Genomic DNA, 21,510 nt, shown 5'->3' with positions numbered 1-21,510 from the left:
GATTCTATAGCATAGGTGGGAAGATGGACTAAACAATCCTCCCTCCCAAACCACAAAATTAAAGGTTTTTCATGCCCAGAAGTCATGTCCCAGATCTTTCATGTGGACTTGTGCATGTATCCAAGTGCATGTTTCTATATTACAGTTTCTCAAAGTTTAGTCTTTTGCATTCCACCTTCATCCCTTATGTATTGTTATTCTGTTGATATTTTTCTTTAAAACAATTGCATTTTTAAATTAAAAGGAAACTGTTATCCATGCAGTGGAATATTATTTGGCAATATAAAGGAATGAAAGACTGATACAGGCTACTATGTAGACGAACCATTATGCTAAATGAGAAAGTCAGTTGCAAAATGTAACATATGTTCTTATTCTATGAAATGCCCAGAACAGCCAAATCCACAGAGACAGCAAACAGATTAGTGGTTGCTAGGGGTTTAAAAAAGGTACATGAGAGGGACTGCTAATGGGCACAGGGTTTCCTTTTGGAGTGATGAGAAAGTTTCAGAAATGTATAGTGGTAATGGTTGCACTACTCTGAATATACAAAAAAATATGAATTATATATTTTCAAAGGGTGAATTTTGTAACATGTGAATTATATATCCCAAAAAACACCTGTTAAGTTAGGTAGATAGTTTAGCTATATGCAGGTGGATAGGGAATGGAAAACAAAGGGCCATAACTTACAGGAAGGACATCAGATATACACACCAAAAAGAATCCACAAGTCACGGGACTGGCGATAACAGGAAACCTTATTAGTGCAGGAAAATGGGCGAGGTGGCACATACCTGTAATCCCAGAAACTCAGGCAGCTGAGGCAAGAGAGACCCTAAGCAACTTAGTGAGATCTTGTCTCTAAATAAAAAAATAGAAAGGGCTGGGGATGTGGCTCAATAATTAAGCACCCCTAGGTCCAATCCCTGGTATAAAAAAAAATTATAATTGATTGTGATTCCTTGGGGAAACTACAGTTTCAAGACCTCATCTCTTATGACCAGGCCATCAGGACCCTCCCTTTGTGACTAAGTCAACCCTCACAAGGGAAGTTTGCTGAGTTTGTCCTCTTGCATTAGCAGTAAAAAAAAAAAAAAAAAAAAAATGCAAATGCCACCAGCCCTGCAGAGACCTGTTAAAACCCTCCTAATTAGCACAGTTGGATGAGCTAACAATAAAACACCTGGTGGCAATATAAACTGCTACAACCTTAGGAAAACAGCTTTGTCGAGAGGTGTAAAATGTAAAAGTTCTCTACACTTTTTGGTTTTGGCATTTTGTTTGTTTTTTGGCTTTTGTTTTGTTTTGGTCTTCCTGTACTAGGAATAAACCCAGGGTCTTGCATATGGTAGGCAAGTGCACTAACACTGAGCTACATCCCCAACTTCCTTTGATCCGTAATTCCACTTTGGAGCAGTTACCATAAGGAAATGGCAAAGGAAGAAAAATTTTAAGCTGTTATTTCAGCTTTATCTGGAATTAGTAAAAGCCACAGAAAGGGCAAGCATACATGCACTCCATGCAGTGTGAAGCAGCCACATGGTCTTTACAAGGTAATTACAAGGAGTATGTGGAACTGGGGCAGGGTACAGGGATCAAATAATGTTAGGTGGGGGAAAGCTCATAGGAAAATGATGTTTATGCATTTCCAACTGAACCCAAATAGATGTGCATATGGACCAAGAATGGAAAGAGGCGCTGGGGTTGTGGCTCAGCAACAGAACACTCGCCGGGCATGTGTGAGGTGCCTGAGTTTGCACCACATATAAATAAATAAAATAAAGATATTGTGTCCACCTACAACTAAAAAAACAAAAAACAAACTGAGTTTAAAAAAAAAAGAAAAACAATGGAAAGAAACTACTGTACAAGAGTCTCTCAACATGGCATGATTTTTTACATATTCTTTCCTCTACCTGGAATGTCTCTCTCTCTCTCTCTCTCTCTCTCTCTCTCTCTCTCTCTCTCACACACACACACACACACACACACACACACACATACACTCACATATGCACATACACACTGATATACCTATACATATATACCCACACAGAACACATCCACATACATATGCACAGTCACATACACATTCATATGCTCATGTAAACACACGTATACACACACACTCATACACATATGCACACATAATTTCAGATGGTCCCCAACTTACAATAGTTCAACTTACTATTTTTTTTTAATTTTAGATTACAAGAAAGCATTCAATAAAAGCTGTCCTTCGGATTTTGAATTTTGATCTTTGCGTAGGCTGGCAGTATGTGATGGGATATTCTCTGGGGATATCAAAGAGAAACAGCTACAGGCAAGTGTCAGCCAAGCAATCACAAGGGGAAGCAACCAACACTCCATGGCGTGCTGTTGCTAAGCCGTGATGAGTGATGCTCAGGCAGCTAGGTGGATTCAGTACATTTTCAACGTATACTCTATTCTTAGACACCTGGCCCACGTCACCACTCTGTGAAGCATCCCTTTGCCTTTTCAGGTAGTAGGAGTTCCTTCCTCCATGATCTAACACTTTGGAGATCTCTGTCCACTCATGCATTCATCCAACAAATATTATTTGGACATTAACATCCCTGCAGGATCTAGCAGGAATAAAGGCAGCAACCAGACCCAGTCTCTTCTCTCCAGCCCTCACACTCAATTGTGTTACTAGCAGCCAAGGCAAGGACCTATCTGGATCCTGGCTGACCAGGGACTCAACCATCCAGTTGCATAAGAAATAAGCAAATGATATACAAAGGAAAAACAAATTTAATGTGGTTTGGATTTAATGTTCTCTCCCTGGTAAGAGAGAGAGAGAAACCCCTACAAAGGGTGATTTCCTTCATAGACATAAATTTGTACTTTACAGTTAAAACGTCTCTCCTGTTTTCAGAGCTACTCCAAGTTCTGAAGTTTCTCAGAATAATCAGCTTGAAACAATCCTTATGCCAGAGAGGCCAGGGGCAGGGAGGGGCAGAGCCTTCTAGAGGTTGGGAAAGAGCTCGACTTTCCACATCTGGAAGTGACCTACCATGGGGCAGCTGCTAGCCTGCCAGGCATGAGGGGGTGAAGTCATCCGGACATATTTTAGGTGGCATATTCTGGTCTCCTACACCATGTTTGCAATTTTAGAGGTAAGGAGTTCTGTGTCAACCAAATCTCCCCATCTGTCGTGGGTACTGCAGAAAATGTTCCTGCTTTAAGGGGATGCTGACCTAGACCAGGGTTCAAACCTTGCTTGCTGCCTGTTTTGTGAAGTTTCACTGGCTCAGCTGTGACTATCAATGTCTATGGCTGCTTCTGATCTACAAAGACAGAGGGAACAGAGACCATGTGGCTCACAAAGCTGAAACTATCTGGCCCTTTACTCTCTGGTCCTTTCCAGAAAAATATTGACCAACCTCTGAGTTAGAATTATTCAGTTTTCTCTCAGAGTATTTTAGCAGCCTCCTGGAGCTGTGAGCAAATCATTTTTCCTTAGTTTTTTTTTTGTTTGTTTGTTTGTTTTTTGTTTTTTGTTTTTTTAATTCCAAGTTGCTGATCTCAGTGCCCAGGACAGAGAATTAAAGGAAGAAATGGGCAGACACATCCTCCTAAAACAAAAGTGACATCAACTCTGACCCTTGGATGTATGCCCCACTGTGCTAGGCTCTTTACATGCACCTGTCTCTGATCTTCACGTTCACAATGACCCTGCACAAAAGGTGTCATTATCCGCCTTCAGAGAAGATATGGACGCTTCTTGAGATAAACACTCCCACTCAAGGACAAGGTGACAAGTGACACAAGATAGCCTGTGGAGGCTTGGTGCTCTTCCCACGTGTGGCTTCTTAAAAGAGGCTTTGGGATCAATCAGGCTTCACACACCTAAGACATGGACAGAAATGTCACAGCAAACCTCTGAGCCAGTGTGAGTCAGAGGCTAAGGTGAAGAAGGTGCAGGGGGGTGGGGGACTGAGGCCAGTGGCAGGTAGGGGCAGAGCCTTCTAGAGGTTGGGAAAGAGCTTGACTTTCCACATCTGGAAGGTGACCTACCATGGGGCAGCTGCTAGCCTGCCAGTACCTAGGCATCGTAAAGCTGTTTTACTGTTTTACCTCACCTTCCTTTTGTTCAGGAGCTCCAGCCCCAGCCCCATTTATTTTATTTTGAGACAGGACTCTCACTAAATTGCCCAGGCCAGCCTTGAACTTGTGCTCCTCCTGCCTCAGTCTCCCAAGTAGCTGGGATTTCAAGCATTGTCACTATGCCAGGGGTTTGCATCTTTGTTCTAAAGCCCCAGGTCATCTCTCCTATACACTTGGAGATCGTATTCCATTTTGTGCCAAAAATGGTGTGCATAGTAAATTTCTATAACTACATAAAGTCCAATCAAGGAGAAGATAACAACAATCATTTTTTCTCAAAACACTACATAATAAGTTATTGTTAGGATGATATAATGTTATTAAATACGTCTTGTAGCCTCAACCAGAAAAAAATTGTGTAGGGCCTGGGGTATAGCTCAGTGGCAGAGTTCATGCCAGTATACACAGGCCCTGGGTTCCATGCCCAGCACCAAGACCAAAAGAGAAAAGACAAAGTGTGATCAGTGTATCTTGCAACAAATACATGTAATTGCCTTCTTCTATTCCTAAAATTTCTAAATTAAATACTTTTTAGTTAACATTTTTTTTTTGGTTTGGCATATATTCTATTGGAGTTCTGTGGCACCTTCTCAGACTTCTTCATCCTTGAAAGACAAGCATAACCTCTGATTTTACTCCAATGAGAATAAAAATAAACAAGTAAACAAATAAATGGGTAGCAATCAAACAGAGTTGTTACTACTTGAAAACTGAGTACCACTGTGCTGAGCTTCCCTAATCATTCCCAAATAAAATTCTAGTTATAAAATCCCAAAAGGGGGGCTGGGGATGTGGCTCAAGCGGTAGCGCGCTCGCCTGGCATGCGTGCGGCCCAGGTTCGATCCTCAGCACCACATACAAACAAAGATGTGTCCGCCGACAACTAAAATAAATAAATATTAAAAAATTCTCTCTCTCTCTCTCTCTCTCTCTCTCTCTCTCTCACACACACACACACACACACACACACATCTCTCATCTCTCTCTTTAAAAAAATAAATAAATAAATAAAATAAAATCCCAAAAGGGAGCCAGTTGCTCCTTACCCATTTCTTTTCATCCTTGACTAATGTCCCCAAGGAGGCTAAAGTCCTAATCTAGTGCCACAGATCACCAAGCCACAGCAGCAGTTAGTTGATACAGACTCCTAGGATGAACAATGGAAGACACTGACATTTTTTGCTCCTCTCTAGCCCCATTAAAAAAACCCAGGCCAGGGGCTGAGGCTGTGGCTCAGTGGCAGAGCACTTGCCTAGCATGTGTGAGGCACTGGGTTAGATCCTCAGCACAACATAAAAATAGACAAATAAAATAAAGGTATTGTGTCCACTAAAACTATTTTTAAACTAAATAAATAAATAAAAATAAGCCTCAGGTCACACAAATTGTCACTCTCTTCAACTCTACTGGCAGCAAACTTATATTAGCTTTCACTATCACCGATTCTGGAACCAGCCTCAGTGTCCATCAACAGGTGAACAGATAAAGAAAATGTGGTATATACACAAGGGAGATTTATCCAGTCACGAAGAAGGATGAAATCATGCCGTTTGCAGGAAAATGGAGGGAAGTGGAGGTAAAACTCAGAAAGACAAAGATCACATGTTTTTTCCCATATTTGGAATCTAGAAAGAACAAAGGTAAAGAGCAAAAGCAGTATACTAGTAAAGAAGGAGAAAAAGGCTGGGGGAGAAGGAGAGGGGAAAGAGAGAAATAGGGGTGCTGGATATGATCAAGGTACCCCATATGTTATGAAATTGTCCCAATGAAACCCATTTGCATGAAATTGTCACAGTGAAACCCATTACTGTGTATGATCAATATGCAATAATTATAATACAAATAAAATAAAACTAGGCGATGGAGGCAAAGGCTTAGAGTCTCCTGCAAGACTGAGCAAGAATGAGCCTATGTCCTCAAGCCTGAGGACACCTGACTAATCAAGACAGCTACAAGAGACAGAGTTGACCTAAATCCTGTCACCAATGGATGAATAGATAGAGAAAATGCAGCATAAACATACAATAGAATACTATTCAGCTACAAAAAGTGAAATCCCGCCAATATAATATAATATCATCCGATGGATGAGCCTGGATGATATTATATTAAGCTAAATAAATCAGGCACAAAAAGACAAATCCTGCATGTTCACCCTAAGATCAGGAAACATGCATATTTCCTGATACGGTCACTGAGTGGATGCTAAATAAATCCAGAGTTGCCATACTTCCTGAAGACAAACTTACTATGACATGTTGACATGATTCAACTGACCTGTAGTATCTCAACAAATCTTCAAAAGTTTCCTGAGTCATCTCTGACTTGCAGAAAAAATTTAAGTTTTATGAACTATTAAAACAACAGTGAAAAGGAAACTGTCTCATGACAAATAGGTGGGCTGCTATTAAAGCAGTCCCTAGGAGAAAAATCATAAAAGCAAGTGCCTTTGTTATTAACAAAGAACAACTTAAAGAAGCACATTTTAAAAATTAAAAAGAACATCAAAATAAACCAAAAGACAGTAGGGAGAATTCAAAAAGACAAAAGATAAAAAGAACCAGAACAACACACACTAATATATGTAAATATTAGAAAGAGGAAAACATAAACACAGGTATGGAAGACATTAAAATAACAAACTATTATATAAAAATGTACAGCAACACTTTTGAAAATATATAGAAACTACGATTGACTAACAAAATACAAATTTATAAACTTTATAATTTATATAATTTATAATCAAGTTTATAATTTATATAAATATAAATTTGCAAAGTTGACCCAAGAATGAATAGACAGGTGATGTAGTGTGGCTGATATGACAGAGACTGAAAATCCATTAAAGACAAGGCTGGGGTGTAGCTCAGTGTGGAACATTTGCCCAGCATGTGTGAGGCCCTGGTTCAATCCCCAGTGCTGCAAAAATAGTAATAATAATATTTGCACAGTTCTGGGGCCGGATACTACTCATAACCACTAAAAGGTCAATAATTTTGAACATTTAAAGAGCTCCTGCAAATAAAACACAAATAATCCAGGGCTAGGGTTGTGGCTCAGTGGTAGAGTGCTCGCCTAGCACATGAGAGGGCACATGCAAGGCCCTGGGTTGTCTCCTTAGCAGCACATAAAAATAAATAAATAAAATAAAGGTATTGTATACAACTAAAAAACTAAATATTTTTTTAAAAAACCACACAAATAATCCAAATAGTATATTGAATGAGCAATCACAGGAAAGGGGCTCTTTTTTAAATAAACAAATGGAAAGAGGTTCCACTTCACTATCATCAGGGAAGTGAAAATGGAAGAGACAGTGACTTGCTCCTTTTCACTCATCAGATTGGGAATAATTTTTTTACATATAAGACACAGCCACGAGGCTGGGTTTGTGGCTCAGTGGTGGACTGCTTGCCTGGCATGCATGAGGCACTGGGTTAGATACTCAGCACCACATAAAAATAAAATAAAGATATTGTGTCCACCTAAAACTAAAAAATAAATATATTTTTTTAAAAAAAGACTCAGCCAGGTGTGGTGGCACACACCTGTAATCTCAGCCACTCAGGAGACTGAAGCAGGAGGATCACAAGTTCAAGGCCAACCTCAGCAATTCAGCAAGGCCCTGTCTCAAAATAAAAAGGTCTGGGGATGGAGCTCAGTGGTAAAGTATCCTTGGGTTCAATCCCCAGTACCCAGAAATTAATTAATTAATTAATTAATTAAAATATAAGATCCAGTGCTTGCAAAGAGGTGTTGAAAGAGGCACACCTCATTAGTGGGAATGTGACCTATTATTGCACTTTTGGAAAATTAATATGACAATACCTATTTGAAATCCCACATCTGGGACTCCACCCTAGAGAAATGTTTACTGGTGAATTGTTCATAGTAGCAACAAATGGTAAACTGGAAATGCCCTGCATGTCCTCAAAGGTGGAATGGTTGCATAATCAGAGTACACTCATATCATGGGACATTAAGCAGCTATTAAAAATAATGAGTTAGATATCTATCTCTTTACCTGGAAAATTTCCATGATGTATGTGCTGCCAAATAAACAAACAAACAAACAAGTAGAACAAACAGGTAATACATTCTCAGATATAAAAAAAGATTTGCACAAAAACACCAGAACACATAGTGCTGTTAATATTAATTACCTGAAAATATATGTACATATTAATTATCTCAAGAGCAGAAGCGTTGGTTAAAGTGAAGCAAAGGAACAACACAAAGTAAAAGTAAATAGCATCAATAGGCACGTGCCTTACAGTCCCTCCTACTTGGGACTTGAGGAGGATGGTGACCCAGGAGATGCAGACCAGCCTGGGAACACAGCTAGACCCATCTTAAAACAAAGAAAGTAGAAAACATTTATAAATAGTACAATGTTCACCAAAGGCCTGGAATACAAAATACTATGATATGACCGCACATATTGAAAGGCTGAGTCTGCACACCAACTTGTACTGGTGAATAAAGGGGACCAAAGTATTACAAAACCTCCAGAGGAATTGTGAGCAGTTAATAGGTGATGTTTAATAGATGCACAAGGGTCTTCAGGAACTTTCTTCTTCGACACTCCATCTTCATCCTTCCAGCTGGGAAGTGTTTCTCAAGTTGCTCCTTGTTCTTGGATCCCTACCAGAGAAATGACAAGCAGGGACTGGTCCTGATTTGGGTGGATGCGCAACAGCTGCAGAGACTCAGTTGGCCACAGGAATGCTCATGTCCCTGCCAACATCCTTCCTCATCAAAGACCTAACCTCAGTGTGTGCTACCAGGTCACACAGCTGTCATTTAATGGTGCTGCTGGGCCAATGGAGGGTCTCCTGTCCACATGTTTACACGTACTAAGGGGCTTGTTGAAAAATTAAGTTGAATCAGCAGTGTGTACGCATCTGTTCTTTAAAAAAAAACTGCAGTACGGCTTGACTTTAGTCAATACAGGAACAGTCACTTGAGGCACACTTTTTTCTTTTCTTTTTTTTCCCTCTTTTCTCTCTTCAGTGCTGGGGATTAAACTTGGGGCTTCACACATGCTAGACAAGTGCTCTCCCACTGAGCTACATCCCCAGCCCTTTTTTTTTTTTTTTTTTTTGAGAGAGAGAGAGAGAATTTTTTAGTATTTATTTATTTATTTATTAGTTTTCAGCGGACACAACATCTTTATTTTATTTTTATGTGGTGCTGAGGATCGAACCCAGCGCCCCGCACATGCCAGGCGAGCACGCTCCCGCTTGAGCCACATCCCCAGCCCCCCAGCCCTTTTAATTTTATTTTGAGACAGAGTCTCACTAAGTTCCCCAGGCAGCCTCAAACTTGCAATCTTTCTGCCATAACCTCCTGAGCAGCTGGGATTACAGGCATGTGCCACCACACCTGGCTCCGTTTGGCACATTTTGAGTATTTTCAATATGCACCTATTCACAGGGCTTTTCCTTGTGATCTTCCTGCCTCAGCCTCCCCAGCCTCTGGGATTACAGGCATGCACCACTGCACTGGGCTCTAAGATGACTTTTGATCTGAGAAATATTTGGCTCAGATTTCAGTTTCAGAAAAAATGGAATTTTATGTAGTCACTGTTTATTTCATGAAAACTGAAATTATGCTGAGGACTGAGAAGCACTCGCATTGAAAAAAATAATAATCATCATTAAAAAAAAAAGAAGTTCTAACAGTTACGGCACCACATGTTTAATGGAAAATAAGGAAATGTAAACAAAATTAGGGATGTGAAAACATCACCAAAATAAATTATGTGAGAAATGAAATGCAAGGTACAGAACAATATTATAGTATGCTACTTTTATGTATAAAAAGGGAGAGAGAGAGAGAGAAGAGTAGAAGGCCACCCAAGAATTACTAACAGGGATTATTCCTGAAGAAGGCTTGTAAAATGGGAAGGCAGAGCCTGTGTTGGGGGCGGCATTTCATTATTTCATTGCATAGTAGAATTACAACCTTAAGAGGTTAATTTTTATCTGGGCATAATTTCACATACCTGTTATCCCAGCTACATAGGCAACTAAGGCAGGAATCACAAGTTCTAGACCAGTCTGAACAACTAAATGAGACCTCAAAATAAAAAATGGCTGGGGCTGCAGTCAGTGACAGAGCACTTGCCTAACGTGTGAGGCCCCGAGTTCAGAGTCCAAAAGTTAACTTTTGTGCAGACATGATCTTAAATTTGCAATTCTCCTGCCTTAGCCTCCTGAGGAGTTGGAATGACAGGTGGGCACCACAGTGGCCCACTTAAAACTTAATTGTTTAAAAGAAATCAGAAGGCCAGTGGGGGATAAGGTAAAAATGAACCCTATTCCAGGAGACAGGAAGGCGCCCTGGGGAGACAGAAGTGCAGCTCCCAAACAAAGCACAAAGCATGCCACAGTGTTGAGCAAGGGTGCAGGAGGGATTCCCTACAGAAGGCTGATACTGACAGCCCGGGGCTGAGAGGAAGGCACTTTCAACATGGATGTGGTTTGAAATCTCACTCCCAAGCATAGCATCCAACTCAGAGCAGGTGATCAAGAAATGTCTGATGAACTCATTCATTCAGTGTCTATTGTCTGCTCATCTTCCCTCGATGGTATCTGGTATCGATCTCCTTCCCCGCAGAGTTTTCCTGTGAGGGATGGATGAGAATCCAAATGCCCTGCCCAGGCACTTCCATGAGGCTCCCTCTGGACAGAGAGGGGGATGAGGGAGGTGCCCCAGTGAGGGGGAACCCCCAGGAGTTTCTCTCTTTCCTCACTTGCTCTGTAATCCCAAAGCACACATCTTCCCCAAAGAGAAGGTGACATGTAACAAGAGTAGAAACAAAATAATTAGTATCCTCTTCCTTAACGAGGAGCCATGGGGATGGAGTCCCCAAGGGTCCCCAAATTATAAACATCCTGCTGCACCCCCAGCCTCCCACTCACCAGCCCCAGGCTGCAGGTGGGGGAGAGCACATCAGTTCCTCCCATAGACATCAGGTCCACCTCCACCACCAGCCCCTCATGCCCTTCCTTCCTAAACTTCTTCAGTTAGCTAAGATTAAGGAGACTTGCTGAGACCACCCATTGTGACGCCATCCTGGTGAGCAAGTGAGGGAAGAGAATATGGAGCTGGAAGGGGCTAGAGGAGAGGAAGCCGTTTCCTTCCTGGGTGCTGAGAGAGAGGACTGAAACCAATTCTAGACTCTCTGAGCAGACAAAGGAGACAGCAGGAAGACCCTCTTTGTCAAGACTTGTGGGAGGAAGTGCACAGGGTCTGCAGTTGGGGGAACCTGCAAATGGAAGACACATTGAAAAACAGGTTTCTCCAATACAGTGGTTCTCTAAGTGTGGTTGCTGGCCCAACAGCTCCAGCATCTCCTGGGGACTTCCTAGAGGCACTGATTCCTGAGCCCACTCCAGATACTATGTAGTTTGGGCCCAGTTTTCTGTGATTTAACAAGCCCTGCAGTTGACCCTGATGCATGCTGCAAATGTGTTCCAGAAAGAGAATGACAATATGATGTGCAGCCCAGGAAAACCTGTGATTTGCATTACAAAAACCTCAAACCCCACTTCAACAAACCTTGAAAAGTGATATAGGGCATTGCTGGAGGTCTCTTGGAATTAGAGATTTTGATGCTAATATTTCTTTAAAACCCCCCATTTAACATTTCTTCCACCTTTGAGGTTCATGCTCTACATAGCAGCTGTTTTAATCAATCTGTGATTCTCACAACACCTTGAGGTCACCTGTATCCTTTTTTTTTTTAAGACAAGGTCTCCTGCTGCCTAGACCAACCTCAAACTCTTGGGTTCAAGTGATCTTCCTGCCTCAGACCTCCAGGCAGCTTTGGGGACCACAGGTGTGCACCATCAACACCAGTTACCTAGATCCTTTTCCTTTACAGACCTACAGGTATACTATGCTCTCGTTTACATCCTAATCACTTCAGCAACCCTTGAATTTTTCTGGAGACTTATGTTCCTTGGAAGGCAGAGGGATAAGAATTTATAATTTTTGTAATGTATTATTTTTTCCTAGCTTGTGTTGACAGAATAGAGTTTAGCTCTGAAATGCCACATCTCATAAAAGTTGGCCATGGCCAGGGCAATAGAACAAGAGAAAGTGAAGGAAAATCTAAGTTCAGATGACCCGCAAGCTAGATGCCCCAGCAGTTCTCTCAACCCCAGTATTCCTACTGTTGTTCGAAGAATACTCATAAATAAGCTAGCTTCAACCTGATACAAATATTTCATTAAACTCTTCTGATGGGGGGCTGGGGATGTGGCTCAAGTGGTAGCGCGCTCGCCTGGCATGCGTGCGGCCCGGGTTCGATTCTCAGCACCACGTACAAACAAAGATGTTGTGTCCGCCGATAACTAAAAAATAAATATCAAAAAATTCTCTCTCTCTCTCTCTCTCCTCTCTCACTCTCTCTTTAAAAAAAAAAAAATTCTTCTGATGGGGCTGGGGATGTGGCTCAAGCGGCAGCGCGCTAGCCTGGCATGTGCAGGGCACTGGATTCAATCCTCAGCACCACAAAAGAATAAAATAAAGATGTTTTGTCCACAGAAAACTAAAGAATAAATATTAAACAATTCTCCCCCCCCCCTCTCTCTCAAAAAAAAAAAAATTCTTCTGATGTATTCTTGTTGGAAATTGTTTTTTTAATGTGCCCCTAACTAGGTAAGAAGTGAATTGAGCAAAATATCCTCTCTGGCAGAAAGAGACAATATTGAAGATTTATAAGGACTTGGTAAGTCATGCCATGGTAAGTTTTCTATTGCACATCATCTACTTATCTTAAGAGAAATGGATACTGGCACTTAACACATTCTTCATTGATGTTCATTAAAGGAAATGAAGGGCCAGGCACCATGTTGCATACCAGTAATCCCAGAGGCAGGAGGATCACAAGTTCAAAGCCAGCCTCAGCAAAAGCCAGGCACGAAGCAACTCAGTGAGACCCTGTCTCTAAATAAAATACAAAATAGGGCTGGGGATGTGGCTCAGTGGTCAAGTGCCCCTGAGTTCAATTCCCAGTATCAAAAACAAAGGAATTGAAGGATAAATGTCCCCACTAGGAGATGGAGACTGAGAAAGAAAACAGCCAGCCTTTGGTCTTGTATGATTGCAATAAAATATCTACTTCTATGGGCTTTGACATGAAGCCTCTCCTAAGTCCCAAATTGATTAAGACAAAACAGAGAAGAGTCAACACCTACCAGCAACTCAACAGATTACAGTAGCCAAGGATGAGCACTCAAATTCTTTCTAAATAGATGGGCAAATAAGATCAAGTTCAAACCCATTAGCTATGTAAAAGAGATGAATGAAAATATTATCAAAATGTCCCCAGGTGTTTATATTCTTTTTTAATATTTTTAGTGCATTATAGTTATACATAATAGTGGGATTCATTTTAACATAATCATATATGCATGTGATATAATTTGCTCCATTTTAGACCCCAGTACTTTCTCTTTTATCCCCTATTCCCTTCCTCAACTCTACTGGTCTCCCTTCTATATATTTATAGTTTTTTAATTGGTACTTTATACATGAAGGTAGAAGTCACTGTGGTATATTCACATATGTGCACAGCATAATTTGGTAAATTTCATCCTGCAGTTCCTCCCCTTTCCCATCCCTCCTCTTTCCTCCTCAGGCCCCTTCCTCTACAATTCTTTAAATATTTCTCTGGAGTCTGTATCATTTAAATCACTATTTTTATATGATTTCATAACCAAATGTTACTTTACAACTCATTTTTCTCATGATCATATCAACAGCAGGAAGAAGCACCTAGCATGCTTTGCTTTTCATCAAATGGGCATTTGAGCACAATTTTGTCATATTTATGAAAACAGTTTACCTTTGAATAGGCTTGACTGTGCCCCGGATATTTATTTCGAACAAGCTTTTTTAACAGCTATTGGACTTTATATTAACAATGTACATTTTATGGTGGTGCAGAACTATTTCAACTGGAAGTAACAGTCTGTCTATAACATTAGAAAATTTTAAATGACTTATCCTACAAAGCTACTGTTCTTGGGAAAATAGGCTTCCAAAATGCAAATAGATTTAAGGGTCCCTGTTTTTAGTCTGAGTTTTGGTTTTAACCAATTTTCAAGGTCTCCTTAAATTTCTGCCTAGCCAGCTGGCTTTCTGCATTCATCAGTGGTATCTGACTCCCCCTGAAAATCTACTGACTGCTATCCCAATCTACTGAACACTCAAGGCTAGAAGACTACTCCCCAGCTCACTAAAACATTCCTGCTCTTATACACTGAATTAAGTCATTTTAAATAACTCCAAGACTAATTATGCTGATTGTAGTTGCTACTGCAATTGTATCACTTAATTAAATAGTAATTTGATTTCACAGTGCTGGGAATCAAACATGACAGGCAAGTGCTCTACCACTGTATTACACCTAATAGCAATGTTTTAATTATTTTAGTTGACAAATATTGTATATATTACATGATATTTAAAATCTGCATATGCAGTAGAATTGGTAAATCAAGCTAATGAGCAAATGCATAACTTGACATACTTTATGTGATGAAAACACTTAAAATCTACTCTCCTAACAATTTTCAAGAATGCAGTATATTAACTGTAGTCACCATGTTATAAGACAGATCCCTTCACCTTATTCTTCCTAACTTCCTTACACCCTTTGACCAACACTCCCCAATCCCCACCCCACAGCCTCTGCTAACCACCCTCTACTCTCTGCTTCTATAAATTTGATGCTTTGAGATTCCACATATAAGTGAGATCATATGTATTATTGTCTTTCTGTGTCTGACTTATATCATTTAGCATAATGTTCTCCAGGTTTGTCCATGCTGATGCAAACGACAGACCTTCCAAGTTTCCTCTTAGGGCTGAACAGTATTCCACTGTGTATATACATACACCACAGTTTTCTTCTTTGCAGTGTGGGGGGAGGGAATCCAAGGTCTCACACACACTAGGCAAGTGCTCTACCACTGAGTTGCACCTCCAGCCATTAGTCTGTTCTAAAACAAAATTGATGTTCAGACTGTATCTTGCTAGTGGAAGGGTGAAAGGGAAGGAAAGAAAGAGAAAGAGGAAGAGATAACGAGAAAGGAAGAGAAGATGACTAAGTTCCCTCTATTTATAGGCTTTGGATTTAAATTTGATTCCACTGTGTTTTCTGTGAAACTTTGCTCTACTAAAAACAAAGGTATATCAGTCAGCTTTCCATCACTGTGACAAAATACCTGAAATGATGAACTTATAAAGAGGAAAGGTTATTTTAGTCCATAGTCATTTGGCCCTGTTGCTTTGGACCTGTGGTAGCAGAGTACATTATAGTGGAGCACATGGCAGAGGGGACCTGTCCACCTCACGGCCGTCAGGAAACAGAGAGTGAGGAAGGGAAGGAGGGAGGGACTGGGTCCCACAATCTCCTTCAAGGACAGGCTTCAATGACCTCACTTTCTCTCACTAGGTCCCACCTCTTAAAGGCTCCAGCCAACAGTGCCACAGAATCATGACTAAGCCTTAAAAGCACGTGGGCCTCTGGCGACACTTATCCAAATAGCAAAAGGTGACTCAGCTTGGACAACTTGACTATGAACAACTGAGATCTCCGTGACACTGGCTGTCTCAGGCATAAATAGCTCAGGGGAACGGAAACCCAGTGAAGACAGCCTGAAGACAGGTTAACACAAAGGAATTTGCTGTAAGGAGCGTGTGGATTTGCACAGAACCTTCTTGGCCTCAGCAGAAAGCTGGGACTGGGTGCCATCTGAGTCCCAGTTTTACATTGCTTCCCTCGCCCATTTCCAGCAAACAGAGGATGCCCATGAAACCAGAAAACCAAACGACAGTCTCAGAATTCCTCCTCCTGGGGCTCTCAGAAAAGCCAGAGCATCAGAACCTCCTTTTTGGGCTCTTCCTGTCCATGTACCTGGTCACTGTGCTGGGGAACCTGCTCATCATCCTGGCCATCGGCACAGACTCCCACCTGCACATGCCCATGTACTTCTTCCTCTCCAACCTGTCCTTGGTTGACATCTTCTTCTCCTCCACCACTGTCCCCAAGATGCTGGTGAACATCCAGACTCGGAGCAGAGCCATCCCTTTCGCAGGCTGCCTCGCCCAGATGTACGCCTTCCACCTCTTCGGGACCATGGACAGCTTCCTCCTGGCCATCATGGCGATAGACCGGTTGGTGGCTATAGTCTACCCTCTGCGCTACTCCGTCCTCATGAGCTCCCGTGTCTGTGGGCTAATGGTGGGGGGGTCATGGCTGGTCACCAACCTCCAGTCCCTGGTTCACACCTGCCTCATGGGTCAACTGACCTTCTGTGCCAGCTCTGAAATTCCCCACTTTTTCTGTGACCTCATGCCCCTGCTGAAGCTCTCCTGCTCAGACACGCATGCCAACGAGCGGGTGGTCTTTGCTTTTGGCATCATCATGGGCATCGGTCCGCTCTCCTGCATCCTCCTCTCCTACATCTGCATTTTCCAAGCCGTCTTTAGGATCCCTTCTGCGCAGGGCAAGCGGAAAGCCTTCTCGACTTGTGGCTCTCACCTCACCGTAGTGTCGCTGTTCTATGGGACCATCTTTGCTGTGTACTTACAGCCCGCATCTCCCACCTCCTCCCAGAAAGACAAGGCAGCTGCGTTGATGTGTGGGGTGGTCATCCCTACGCTGAACCCTTTCATCTACAGCCTAAGGAACAAGGACATGAAGGCAGCCCTGAGGAAGCTGGTTGGCAGAGTAGCCTCCTCCTGGTCTTAGGGAGAGCAGATTGGGTGTCCTCTGTGTTCTGGGACCATTATTGGGTGCTGGGCACACAGAGATGCATCCCAATCCTGGCCACAAAAAGTTCTGAGTCTGGCAGGTAACAGAGTCACCTAAATAAATCCTTATGATATGATGTGGTTAGTGTGTCATAAAGAGATGAACCAAAGGGGAAGCATTCATTTTCTCCATCAGAGACACAGGGCAGACTTCTAAGTAGCCTGAGAATAATCTTCAGGCTTATAGAATCACTATGTGGATAACACTAGTCAAACAAAAGATGTGGCTACAGTCATGTTAACATGGACAAAGGCAGCCATGGCCTAGCTAGTTATATCACTGCACCTCCTCAGTGTTGAGGAAAGATTTTGAACACATCTTCTGAGATTGGCAGCCACTGGCTGCGTCCTCCTCGGGTGCCCCTCAGACTTCCACTTAAGACTATGAATTTGAATGAGAAATGATGCATCTACAGGCTTCCATGTCCCCATCTTAGGTTATTAAAGATGTTGGCACTTGGCTTATGAAGATCTCAATTCAGTAGGTCTGACATCAAGCCCTGGAATCTGCCCTTTTTACAACTCCAGGTGGCTTTGATTTGAGGAGCCTAGCGGCCAGAGTTTGGGGACCAGCTCTGTTCTAGCTCCAAAACCTATGTATTTCCAGTGACAGCCATCCCCTGAGGCTGAACCGGGGATTCTACAGGTATAAACGACAGCAAGGCGACCCGATGGCCTGGAAAGTTTGCTTGACTTGTAGTCCCCCAAGTTGAAGTCCTAATCACAAGTGCCTCAGAACGTCATCTTATTTGGAGATGAAGCCTTTACAGAGGTTGATTAGATAAAATCCAGTATGACTGCATCCTTATTAAAAGCAGATTTGGAGCTGGACGTGTAGCTCAACAGTAGGTAAAGCATGTGCTTGGCATGTATGAGGACCTGGGTTTAATCCTCAGCACAAAAAAAAGGGGGCGGAGAGAATTTGGACACAGGCATGCACACACGGAGAACACCGTGTAAAGAAATTGGAGTGATGCTTCTATAGACAAAGTAATGCCAGAAAATGCCAGCAAACCTCCAAAAGCTGACAGAGAAGAACGAACAGATTCCCTGTCTTACAGTGCCCGGCCCACATCTCGACCTTGGACTTCTAAGCTCCAAAACTGTAAGACAATGAATCTCTGTGGTTTAAGCCACCTAGTTTATGGTACATTGTTACAGCCTCCCTAGAAAACTAATGCAGTTAGTTTGCTGCAAAGACTGTGTCTATATACATCTTCTCAAATTCACAAGGGACTCTGGGTTATAACTGGAGAAATAAAGGATTTAAATTGCATGGATTCATTTTCTGGGTATTGGTGTGATGACCATAATGATGCTGACCACTGAGATTTACTATTTGCCCAGGGCTAAGCTCTTTGTATGCACCATTTCATTAAATTTCAAACAACATTCCTACAAAAGGTGTATTTAAAAAAAAAAAAAAAAAAAAAAAAACGCTTTTCTTACAGATGAAGAAAGTGAGGTTTGAAAAGTAAAGCTTCTGACAAGTAATGGCTGAGATTCAGAGGACTCAGCCCAGAGCCTGGATCTTGACAAGGACATGACATTGTCTGAAATTCAGTGTAGAGCAGGGTCTACAGGCTACAGCCCACAAGACAGATCCAGTCTGTAATCTGTTTTTTCTATATCCTGCAAGCTAAGAGTGAATTTTTTTTATTTTTTCATGGTAGAAAAATTAAAAGGATATTCCTTGACAGACTAAAATTATGTTAAATTCTAATTCTGCCTATGAATGAAGTTTTACCCCAACACAACCACGGCCACTCATTTACATATCATCCATGACTCCTTTCATACTTCTAATGCAAGACTGAGTCGTTTCCAGAGATCCTTGCAGCACACAGTCTAAAATATTTACTAGCTGGCCATTTTCCAAAGAAGTTTGCCAACTCCTTTTCTCCAGAAAAAGTAGAGCCTGCTACTCAAAGCAGTCTACGACCGAGAGGCATCATCCTAGGGAGCTTGTTAGGAAAGAAGGCTTAGTCTCCATCGCAGACTACTGAGTCACAATGGCAACAACATCCTCCAAGGAATTCATGTGATCCTTAAAGTCTGAGCATCACTGGGCTGGCAGGGCAGGAAGGACTCCTGTAGAAAGCCAAAAACCAAGTTTTGTTGAGACAAGTTTTGTTTTGTTTTTATTTTGTTCTGACAAGGTAGGCTGGCCTCCAACTCCCAGGCTCAAGCAGTCCTCCTGCCTCAGCCTCTTAGTCAGCTGGGACTACATACAAGCCACCCTACTGGCTCCCCAGTGGACTTAGTTGAAGCTTCAGTTAGAGGAAGCAGCCACCAGGTGGCAATGGTGCCATTTTACAAAATGCAGTTAAAATTCTATTTATTCTTCAGAAACAGGAGTTGAAGTTGTAGTTCAGTTATGATATGGCGCTTGCCTACAATGTACAAGGCTCTGAGTTCAATCCTTAGCACCACCAAAAACAAAGAGGAAGAAGAAAACAAGAAAGGCTTCTCAGCTGTGGACCCACCAGTTCCACCTGCTTTGCTGCAGTCTCTTCCTGGGAGGGAACAGCATGTGCAAAGCTGCCATGATGAGAAGGTATGTCTCTTTTGGAAGAATCACAGGTGACTCGTATTGTGTGAGCCCAGACTCCCAGGGAAGTTGGATTTGCAGAGGGCTGTGGAGGGCAGCAGAGGTTGTTTCACAGAGCAGAGGGGACAGGAGGGTTTGTGCTTCAAAAAAACCTAGCAGTGAGCTTACCATCGATCTGGACTCCTCAGACCTCTAGTCAGCCTCATCAGCTGTACAGGCCACACAGTCTCTGTTCCAACAACTCAACCCACTACTACAGCACGAAGGCAGCCCGAGGGGAGACACTGAGGAATGGGCCAGTGAAACTTCATTTATGGACACTGAATCTTGAATTTCATATTACAGTATATGTCACAAAATGCAATCCCTTTTTTTCAATCTTTTTTTTTTTTTTAATCAAAACTCTTCTTAGCTCAAGGGACAGATTTGGCTTGCAGGCCATAGTTTGCTCACCCTGGTATAGACGAATGGGTGGGACAAGAGGCAAGATCAAAAAGAACCAAAAAGTATGGCAGGCTGAATTACAGCAGTAGGAAAGGAAGGGACAGTTGAAGATGGTGCCATAGGTCCGCTGCATATGCCACTTCCTCCTCCCATCACCTCCCAGAATTAATGCCTGCTCTGCTTCCAAAACTATGAGCTGAACTTTTTTCTTTATAACATTATCTTGCCTTGAGTATTTTGTTGCAGTAACAAAAAAAAATAGACTAATGCAATGACCCTGTGGCTAACTTGTTACTCAATCTCCAGCCCTTCCAAAGGTCAAATAGTATGGCCCAAAGCTCCAACATGAATCACACTGTTGACATAAACTATCTGATGTGGTCCCAGGTGTACAGAGATTCATCAGGTAGTATACACTTGGGCTTAAAGGCAACCTCCCAGGAACAAGTCAATAGCCAAAACTTTCTTTGGAACATGCAGGAGACCCCAGACACCTGAGAGGAAGGAGTGAGGAGCTAAGGATGCCATGGGAATCTGCCAAGGTCCTCTCCACATCAGGCCACTTGTCCCCCAATCTGATGAGCCACTCCTCTCCAGGCTGACTCCCCTACCTTTGGCACAGCCAGCCTACAATATTTATAATAGCCATATGGGCGCCCCAAACCTTGAAAGCTGGACACCAGAGCAGCTCCTGCCAAGTGGCCAGCCCACCAAGCCTGCATCTTATAAAAGGAATCACTGCAGGGGGAAGGATCAACTAGGAACCCAGCTGAACTTCAGCTTCAGTTCCTAGATGCACTTTTCCAAAGGCTACCAGGAGGCCCTGGGCCAAGAAACGATACACAGCTGACTGCCACTCAGATGAGACCACGCCCCATCTCAGGAAGCAGTTGGCACTCTACCTCCTGCTCCTCAGCACTGCTCCACCTCCTCTTCCCTGGCTCCTCTGTGGTCTGACTCTCAGCCAGGGAGGACTGCACAGGATGAGTCACTCACCTCCTCCCCCAGGTGGGTGGTAAATGTAGGGGAGCCAGTGTGGGGACAACTGAGAATGCCAACTGGGGGTGGAAGGAGCTTGGGGAGCAGCGTCCCTGTCTTCCATCCCCCAAGATCTGAGCACACCAAGGAGCTGGCAGATACTTGCACCCCCATTACCTTGATAACAACCCTCCCTTTGGACCAATGAGGAAACTGAGGCCTACAGAGAATGTGTCTGTTCCATGTCCCCTGAAAACTGACCCTGAGACATTCAAATACTAGTGATTTGTTGGGGAAGTGATCCATCAAGAAATGCTGAAAATGGAGTGGAGAATCCACAGGGAAGGGAAGTCAGTAAAGAGTGTATCAAAAAGCGAGTTTCCACAGCAGGTAGCTGGACCTAATCTGAATGAGGACATGGGTCAGTGTACACCACTGCACCTCAGCCATCCCACACAATGGGTGAGGGAGCTGGTGTATTTATCTATCAACTCCCTTTGTGTGCCACAGAGGTATAGAGTTCTCCTGAAACCTAACTGGCCATCTCTACCTATCTGCATTTGCTC

At 42.6% G+C, this 21,510-nt stretch overlaps 1 protein-coding gene across 1 annotated transcript; it reads left to right on the top strand.

The window, feature by feature from the left end:
• Window positions 1-15,967: 15,967 nt before the first annotated feature.
• On the top strand, window positions 15,968-16,909 carry Or1i1 (olfactory receptor family 1 subfamily I member 1). The gene has a single exon (XM_076870854.2). The coding sequence runs from the start codon at window positions 15,968-15,970 to the stop codon at window positions 16,907-16,909; it is 942 nt and encodes a 313-aa protein (XP_076726969.2).
• The last annotated feature ends 4,601 nt before the right edge of the window (window positions 16,910-21,510 follow it).

The sequence above is a fragment of the Callospermophilus lateralis genome, chromosome 1 (assembly GCF_048772815.1).
Source record: "Callospermophilus lateralis isolate mCalLat2 chromosome 1, mCalLat2.hap1, whole genome shotgun sequence".
NCBI lineage: Eukaryota > Metazoa > Chordata > Mammalia > Rodentia > Sciuridae > Callospermophilus > Callospermophilus lateralis.
Note: the sequence above shows the minus strand (reverse complement) of the source record. Positions and strands in the feature narration are given on the sequence as shown.

Coding starts and splice junctions, on each gene's coding strand:
- Or1i1 (XM_076870854.2), top strand. CDS start 15,968: ATGAAACCAGAAAACCAAACGACAGTCTCAGAATTCCTCCTCCTGGGG.